At 43.1% G+C, this 9,189-nt stretch overlaps 1 protein-coding gene across 1 annotated transcript in view; it reads right to left on the bottom strand.

Annotated features, from left to right (window-relative positions):
- The window catches only part of LOC111978783 (rab11 family-interacting protein 2), a 40,963-nt gene that overhangs the window by 21,761 nt on the left and 10,013 nt on the right, over nucleotides 1–9,189 (bottom strand). The window contains exon 3 of the mRNA XM_024009024.2: nucleotides 1,530–1,936. Within this exon, the coding sequence (XP_023864792.1) occupies nucleotides 1,530–1,936 (407 nt within the window). The remainder of the gene's footprint in view (nucleotides 1–1,529; nucleotides 1,937–9,189) is intronic.

The raw sequence follows: 9,189 nt of genomic DNA, 5'->3' as shown, positions 1-9,189 counted from the left end.
TTTTAAACGTTGGTAATAAAAAATTTGCATCTGAGCTCCTAGAGTGTGCGGCTCTCCTTTATTTTTAAGCTTGTGGAAGGCTACCTGAAATGTTTGACCCAAGTTAAACAATTTAAAGGCAATGCTACCAAATACTAATTGAGTGTATGTAAACTTCTGACCCACTGGGAATGTGATGAATGACATAAAAGCTGAAATAAATAATTCTCTCTATTATTATTCTGACATTTCACATTTTTAAAATAAAGTGGTGATCCTAACTGACCTAAGACAGGGAATTTTTACTAGTATTAAATGCCAGGAATTGTGAGAAACTGAGTAAAAGTGTATTTGGCTAAGTTGTATGTAAACGTCCGACTTCAACTGTATGTATACATACATACACACACACACACACACACACACACACACTGGCAGTCAAAAGTTTGGACACACCTACCCAATCAAGCGTTTTTCTTATTTTTACTATTTTATACATTTGTAGAATAATAGTGAAGACATGAAAACTATGAAATAACACATGAATCATGTAGTAACCAAAAGGTATTAAACTCACTAAATATATTTGATATTTTAGAGATTCTTCAAAGTAGCCATCCTTTGCCTTGATGACAGCTTTGCAAGTCTAGAGTTCCTCTGTGGAGATGGGAGATCCTTACAGAAGACCACCATCTCTGCAGCACTCCACCAATCGGCTTTATGGTAGAGTGGCCAGACGGAAGCCACTCTTCAGTAAAAGGCACATGACAGCCCTCTTGGAGTTTGCCAAAAGGCACCTAAAGGACTGAGACCATGAGAACAAGATTATCTGGTCTGATGAAACCAAGATTGAACTCTTTGGCCTGAATACCAAGCGTCAGTCTGGAAGAAACCAGGCCCATCCCTACCGTGAAGCATGGTGGTGGCAGCATCATAATGTGGGGATGTTTTTCAGTGGCAGGGGCTGAGAGATAGTCAGGATCGAGGGAAAAATGAACGGAGCAGACAAAGTACAAAGATTCTTGATGAAAACCTTCACCAGAGTGCTCAGGACCTCAGACTGAGGTGAAGTTCACCTTCCAACAGGACAACGACCCTAAGCACACAGCCAAGACAATGCAGGAGTGTCTTTGGGACAAGTCTCTGAATGTCCTTGAGTGGCCCAGCCAGAGCCCGGACTTGAACCGATCAAACATATCTGGAGAGACCTGAAAATAGCTGTGCAGTGACACTCCCAATCCAACCTGATAGAGCTTGAGAGGATCTGCAAGCTTGTACGTCATAACCAAGAAGACTCGAGGCTGTAATCACTGCCAAAGGTGCTTCAACAAAGTATGAGTCAAGTGTCTGAATACTTATGTGTTGTGATATCATAAAAAAAAAAAAATGCTACATTTGCAAAAATGTATTTTAAAAACTGTTTTTGCTTTGTCATTATGGAGTATTGTATGTAGTAGATTGATGAGGGGAAAAAACAATTGAATACATTTTAGAATAAGGTTGTACTGTAACAAAATAGGCCTAACACTAGAAGAAGCTGCTGTCCTTACCCAGCTCCTCGATGGAGTTCATAGAGTCCAGCTTGGGGCGGAAGTGGGTGCCAATGAGGTCGGACATGGAGTGGGCAGCGGAGAGCTTATGGGAGCCGGCCAGTAAGTGTCTCTTGATTTTGGGCTCTGGCTGGGGCTGATGGTCCGGAGCACTGGGCTGGCGAAGGGTCTCCGAGTCAAACATTGCYGAGCGGGGCAGGATGGCTGAGGAGGTGTCGGAGAAGCCACCATCGTGCTTGCGACCCTTCAGCTTGTCCTTGAGTTTAGTGAAGGGCGAGCGGGGCTTGTCCTTTACGGAAAGGTCGAACATGCTGGCCGTCATGTTGTTCCTCATGAACTGGATGCTGACCTGGATCTTCCCTCTCTCCTTCCTCTTCTTCCCTGGCCTGGAGTCCAAAGAGTACCAGCTGAAAGAAGGACATAGGGATAATTATTAGACAGGTAATTGTTGTTAGTGGCACATTAAAATGAATACAGGAATATAAGATGAAAACATCAAAGAAAACAGCAGGTGCCTTAATGGGTGGTAAAACGTRACAAATTCAAGTTAAAGTTATTTGTTTTTGTTCTGAGATAATTTAGGTTTGTCATAGCAACAGGGGTGGTTACATATTCATCCTTTTAAAAATGTATGAATTATGAACATGTTCAGACCTTTTTCCACTTGGAAATATGGGTGTAAGTGTTTATTTTATAATTTTTTTTAAATCAGTGAAAAATATAGGCCTATTATTTAATTCATCTAAATTCTAAGCTTGGTTTATGAAAAATTTGTTTAAAAAAAAAAAAAAATGGCTAAAGTGATATGCTCTATCGACTGAGGTAAAAACTATCAGTAAACGTACAACACAGAAATCTGAGAGTACCCAAGTGAGTTGAGCCATTTCATTTTGAAGAAATTATTAGAAAAGTGGGGATCAAAAAACTGTTTGAGTCCGACATTTCCCTGAGGAAGAGTAACAACTTGTGTATTCAATAAATTATTAGGGTAAAATGTCTGTGGTGGAAGTCCCCAATTTCACCTCACATAAATCCACAGGCGACGTCACTTGAAGCTTTTCGTCTCCCTGTGAATACATATTATACGAGGGATAAACATAATTCCCTGCTAACTGTGATGGTCTGAATCGCGAAAAGAATGTTGAATAATATGGTTCATCAAGGCCATTCTGCTACTCTGCTCCTGTTTATTTAACCTCTTTGCCTTTTCTGCTGGAAGTAATACGATTGATGCCGTCGCTGTGAGAAAAAGGGGTGACATTTGCACAAATCTGGCCTTTGTTCAGAACTGCTACGACAAGCAATTGGGAAATTACAAAGGCAATGGTGCAGGATAACCATGCAACTCATACATGCTAATGAGAATGCTGGCTTCTCCATAGCCTAGGTCTAGCCCAGTGGTCACCAACCTTTGAGGGGAGATCACTTTTTAAGTCAAAATGCAGGCTGAGGTCTAGCGCTCAGATAAAAAAAATAAAAAAAACATGACTTAAAAAACTAAGCCTATGCAACATTAACCAATTAAAAACAGCTCTGTAGCAATGATGTGTGTGCAATAGGCTATAGGCCCAATACATTATCAATGCATATTGGCTATGCTTGAATTACCCTGCCAATGGCATTGCAATGTTGTTCTTCTCAGACAATTTTATCATTATATTTTAAAACTTGAGGTATATGATCAACCTTGGTAATAGATACTTTGCTGTATTACTTGTGAGGCATAGCTGAGTGAGCATGAATTGAAATAATTCGCTTTTTTTATTTTATTGATGGTGCCTGCATCTGATGGTCAATCTCAGCGGAGGGAGACTGACCAAAAAGAAGACCCTGTCTTCCAGCTGATGGCGGAGTTTGTACCTTCAGACACATGAAATGGTTCAAAWTGGAGACACTTCGACTACCCCGCACAGGGCAGCTGAATCAAGTGCACCGACTACAAACAGCGTGAAACAAATATAAAAACACGAACGCAAGGCTTTATCAAAGACAGGCAAAAACTGCTTCTCCAATAGAAATCCCCGATCACACTTGAGGCGACGTCATGGCGACGTTGGCTAGCTAAACACGTCATCGGATCCAAACGGTCGTTTCCCGCCGAACTGCGCATGTGCAGGCTGTCAAATCAAAAAGGCACTCCTTCAATATAAAGTTGTTTAAGACAAACATTAAAATGTGTAAGTTTGTCACGATCAAGAGGTTGGAGTAATAACATGCTAAACTACTTAAGAAATAAGCTCGAATCTAGGTTGTGCCTTTAGATTTCGGGAAAATTAAAAACGAAGGAAGAATTTTGCACTTCTCATTGACTTCTCAAACCCCGGCCTGGTCTATTTGGTCTGTTTCACAAGCGTTCCCGGAAGTCTCACGAAGTTGCGCTTCTGGGTTTAGAAACTCTGTGGCTTTATTATTGTTTTTTTTATAGAAATTGTTGGCGATCGACTAGGAATGCTTTGGAGATCGACCAGTAGACCGCGATCGACCGCTTTGTGACCACTGGTCTGGCCTTTTTAAACCAATGGTTTGTCGACTGCAACAATGTAGAACTGGGAACAAAGCTCACTCAAAATACAAAGTCAACATTTAAACCACCTCTCAAACAGCAGGTGCTCTGGTAAATTCCACAATTCCTCAATGAGCACAACCTCTCTCTGTCTGTTCAAGCTATAGGCTATTTCTGTCATTGGAAAAGTGGACAGGCATGATGTTTTTTGCCCTAAACTGTGTCTAAAGAACCTCCATGGCAGGGGCCTCTTGGTCTAGCTAGCCTTATTCACAGTGTGCTCTGTCCTTCGGAGCACGATCTAGGAGCCACAGCATGCTGCTGAGGGGGCCAGCCCTGTACTTCACACGGGTGTCAAGGCCAAGATAAACCTCCCTCTGCCTGGAACCACAATACTCCCACTCTACCAAGACCTCTGAGAAACTCCTCACAATCAACACAGGTGTGCGATAATTAGGGGCTGCCTACTTCAATGTCTAGATAGACTCTCCTCCCCATGTGTCAGCTTGAAAATACAGTTGACGGACACAGCTAGTTAGCAAATTMGGACTGCTCCAGTATATGGATATGGCAGCACAAGAGTGGGCCTTTGGCTCATTCTAGTTGAGTCAGTTGTGTGGGATGACTAAATACGGGTACATTGACATCTCCACAACAGCTCTGTACTTGAATGACTGCAAAACCCTGGAGGTGCATCAGCTCCGGCACCTTGAATAAATACTACCATCAACGATTGCTTATGACACATCGCAATTCTCCCCAACTAATTGGGTAAAGAGGAAGTGTGCTAATGTTTGCATGACGAAATGTACCAATGGCTAATTGACACCAGATCCTCTTAMGTTCCTGTTCCTCTGAGCAGAATGGAGGCTTACTCATCCACYTAGCCTAGGCCTAGCTAACCACAACACATTGTGCCATAGTTATTCTACACAGCCAAAAATAACTTTACACAGCGCAACTGGATTGGGTGGAGCTGGTGTAGTGTTTTTTTCCATACATCCACACCACTGGAAAAATATATATCATTTGAGTCAGAATTAGTAACAAGACATGTTTGGCCAGTTCAACCACATTCAGTTAGCATAGGCTAATACCCAAAAGAGCACAACATAATGTTTAGCCTATGCCATGTCCATAAATGACAGTTTACCATCTCAATTCCAGTATAAGGCAAGAATAAGCAAGGACAGTATTGCCATTTGTTGATTGTGTGATTACTGGAATTGAGGTGGAACAGTTTGCTGCTATTAGACAGGAAAGATTATCTGATGGCCTGCTGACTGCGGTTCRCYCTGGACTAGTTCACCAACTACAAAGGCTGCACCCAGTCAACTCAATTACAACATGAATGGCAGTCTATTCTCAAAAGACTAACCTCTTGATTCATTGTTCGGTGTCAACAAAGCACATCTTTTAACTAGCACAATGGCGTAGCCTGTGTCACAACAAGACAGATGTCCAGGCAACTAGGGGTGAAACAGGTCACCAAACCCAGTTTAGTACGTATTGCTTTTTTGGGGTTACGGTTCGGTTTCGGTACAGCGGGAAAAATAAAACACCAACAGTTACTGTTGTTCATTTTGGTTTATTTGAGAAAATACAAAACGTTGGTATTCCCGATTCCATAAATTATCATGAGTCATATAATGACTGGTGAGAGCACAATCAGAATACCAACACTTTGTATTTTCTTAAATGAAAACGCACGATTACTCAACAACACTAAAACAAAGTGCWATATYKGTGTGAAATCGTATAGGCCTATGGTATGATGTTTTCTTACAAAGATGAAAATATGTGCACTTGTGTGACTCTCATAAAGGGGGCGTGTCTGCAGCACAGTATCTCTCATTGCCCACTCTGGGTAATGTGATGGGCTGTCATTGAGTACCTTTGTGTAGCACTGGAGGCCCATCCATCTGTAGTAAGAGCAACACAATGCACCATTGCTTATATAGAGCGGGTACTACCCATTTGCTGAAAATTGGTGCGAGAGGGCGAAGTTCGTAATGGGCGCATATCCGCGGCTATAAACATGCCTATCGCTCTTGTAATTTATTGGCACGGTCAGAATCAGCTGCGAAGGGCTGCTTGAATGCAGAGGGAAGAAAAGTTGTGATGTTTTTTTTGCGTTTCCATCTTGCTCAGGTGGGGAGGAACACTAGGTGATGTCGACAATTTGCCAACATGTTTGAGATGTTGGCAGCTGCATAGGCTATTTTCGTTGAGCAGTGGGACATAGTACTGTTAACTCTCTGTCCATCCTGGGTGTAATCTACTGGGAAGCCAAAATGTTCCCAAACTGGAGATTTAAACGATGGAGAATCCTCCTGGTTTATCGACCCCATCCTACAGGGCCCGGTTTCCGATAGCGATGGAATTTAGGCTTACGAGTGTTTTCACGATGCATCGCTTCCTACAACGGCCGATATGCGTTTCCCAGTGCGTCGTTGTGGCCTGTGTCAATAAGGATAGGATCAAAATAAATTCAGCACTGCTCTCTGACCAGCGTTCTCCCTTTCCAATCTTACCTTAACATTATAAAGTATTCCACAATACTGACGACGAATCAGCTCCTAGAGAGCTATTATCACCTATGGCTACAAATATTGAGGTAGGGTATTCTAATTCTTACCCCAGCGGTTCGCAAACTAGGGGTCACGACCTGATATAAAAATGGGTTTGCGGGATATTTATAAAYAATGCTGTTTTATAAATGAAATATAAACCCAACATGCAAAAACTTCAAAGATTTGACTGAGTTACGGTTCATATTAGGAAATCAGTCAATTCGAATGAAATCATTAGGCCATAATCTATGGATRTCACATGGCTGGGCAGGTGCCGTTCCCCACCCACTGGAGAGCCAGGCCCAGCTAATCAGAATWAMTTTTTCCCCCACAAAAGGGCTTAATTACAGACAGAAATACTCCTCAGTACATTTTTTAKATTTAAAGGCACACGTAGCCTACACATCAATACATACACACAAACTATAAACTATCTAGGTCAAATAGGGGAGAGGCATTGTGCAGCGAGGTGTTGCTTGATCTGTTTTTTTAAACCAGGTTTGCTGTTTATTTGAGCAATATGAGATGGAACGGAGTTCCTCGCAATAATGGCTCTATAAAAATACTGTACGCTTTCTTGAATTTGTTCTGGATTTGGGGACTGTGAAAAGACCCCTGGTGGCATGTCTGGTGGGGTAAGTGTGTGTGTCAGAGTTGTGTGTAAGTTGKCTATGCAAACATTGGGATTTTCAACACAAGTGATGCAGTCAGTCTCCTCAACTCTTAGCCAATAGAGACTGGCATGCATAGTATTTATATCAGCCCTCTGATTATAATGAAGAGCAAGATGTGCCGCTCTGTTCTGGGCCAGCTGCAGCTTAACTAGGTCTTTCCTTGCAGCACTCGACTGGACAATAATCAAGATAAGAAAACTAGCCTGCAGAACTTGCTTTTTGGAGTGTGGTGTCAAAAAGCAGTTTCATCTGTTCTGCCTGCGGCAGTTCACAGGACGTGCTAACTTGTCCCGGACCTTCTGATTTCGACTCTCTACCGCAACTGCTGTCTCTAACTCTGAATGRTCAACTATAAAAAACCAAKTGACATTTACTCATGAGGTGCTGACCTGTTGCACCCTCTACAACAAATGTGATTATTATTTGAACCTGCTGGTCATCTATGAACGTTTGAACATCTTGGCCATGTACTGTTATAATGTCAACCCGGCACAGCCAGAAGAGGACTGGCCACCCATCAGAGCCTGGTTCCTCTCTAGGTTTCTTCCTAYGTTCCTGCCTTTCTAGGGAGTTTTTTTCTAGCCACTGTGCTTCTACCTCTGCATTGCTTGCTGGGTTTCGGTATAGTACTTTGACATTGGCTGATGTAAAAAGAGCTTTATTAATACATATGATTGATCTCTTTATTACAGACAGATCTCTCCCCATCTTTACAAACTTTGAATGTAAACTCAGCAAAAAAAGATACGCCCTCTCACTGTCAACTGCGTTTATTTTCAGCAAACTTAACCAATTATATGTGTATATATTTGTATGAACATAACAAGATTCAACAACTGAGATATAAACTGAACAAGTTCCARAGACATGTGACTAACAGAAATGGAATAATGTGTCCCTGAACAAAGGCGGGTCAAAATCAAAACTAACCGTCAGTATCTGGTGTGGCCACCAGCTGCATTAAGTACTGCAGTGCATCTCCTCCTCATGGACTGCACCAGATTTGCCAGTTCTTGCTGTGAGATGTATTTACCGCCACTCTTCCACCTTAAGGCACCTGCAAGTTCCCAGACATTTCTGGGGGAATGGCCCTTGCCCTCACCCTCCGATCCAACAGGTTCCAGACGGTGCTCATGGGATTGAGATCCGGGCTCTTCGCCTGGCCATGGCAGGACACTGACATTCCTGTCTTGAAGGAAGCTCAGCCATACTGCTCCGTTCTGTGCATGGTGGCATTGGTCATAGCTGGAGGGTCAATTGTCAGGATGAGCCTTCAGGAAGGGTTCCACATGAGCGGAGGAGGATGTTTTCCCTTGTAACGACAGCGTTTGAGTTGCCTGCAATGACAACAAGCGTCAGTCGATGATGCTCGTGACAAACACACAACCCCAGACCATGAACGAGACTCTCCACCAGTTGTGATCCCGCTCCCAGAGTACAGGCCTCAGGATGGTAGTAAGTCCATATCTTACTACGATAATACGCAAAATCTGGATTCAATCAACCTGGTGACGAACCAAAACTACGGCGACTCGTCAGTGAAGAGCATTTTTGCCAGTCCTGTCTGGTCCAGCGACGGTGGGTTGTGCCCATAGGCGACGTTGTTGTCTTAACAACAGGCCTACAAGCCCTCAGTCCAGCTCTCTCCACCTAGTATTGCAAGACATCTGAGCACTGATGGGAGGGATTGTGGCGTTCCTGGTGTAACTCGGGCAGTTGTTTGTTGCTCACCTCTGTACCGGTCTCTGCAGATGTGCTGCTTGCGGATGTACCTGATCCTGTGCAGGTGTAAACAACGTGGTCTGCAACTGCGAGGACGATCAGCTGTCCGTTCCTGTCTCCGTGTAGCGCTGGCTTAGGCGTTCTCACAGGTATGGACTTTGCCCGCGATTTTAATTTCCTGGTCCCTC

This window comes from Salvelinus sp. IW2-2015, linkage group LG18 (assembly GCF_002910315.2).
Source record: "Salvelinus sp. IW2-2015 linkage group LG18, ASM291031v2, whole genome shotgun sequence".
Lineage (NCBI taxonomy): Eukaryota > Metazoa > Chordata > Actinopteri > Salmoniformes > Salmonidae > Salvelinus > Salvelinus sp. IW2-2015.
This window is presented reverse-complemented; position numbering and strand designations above follow the sequence as displayed.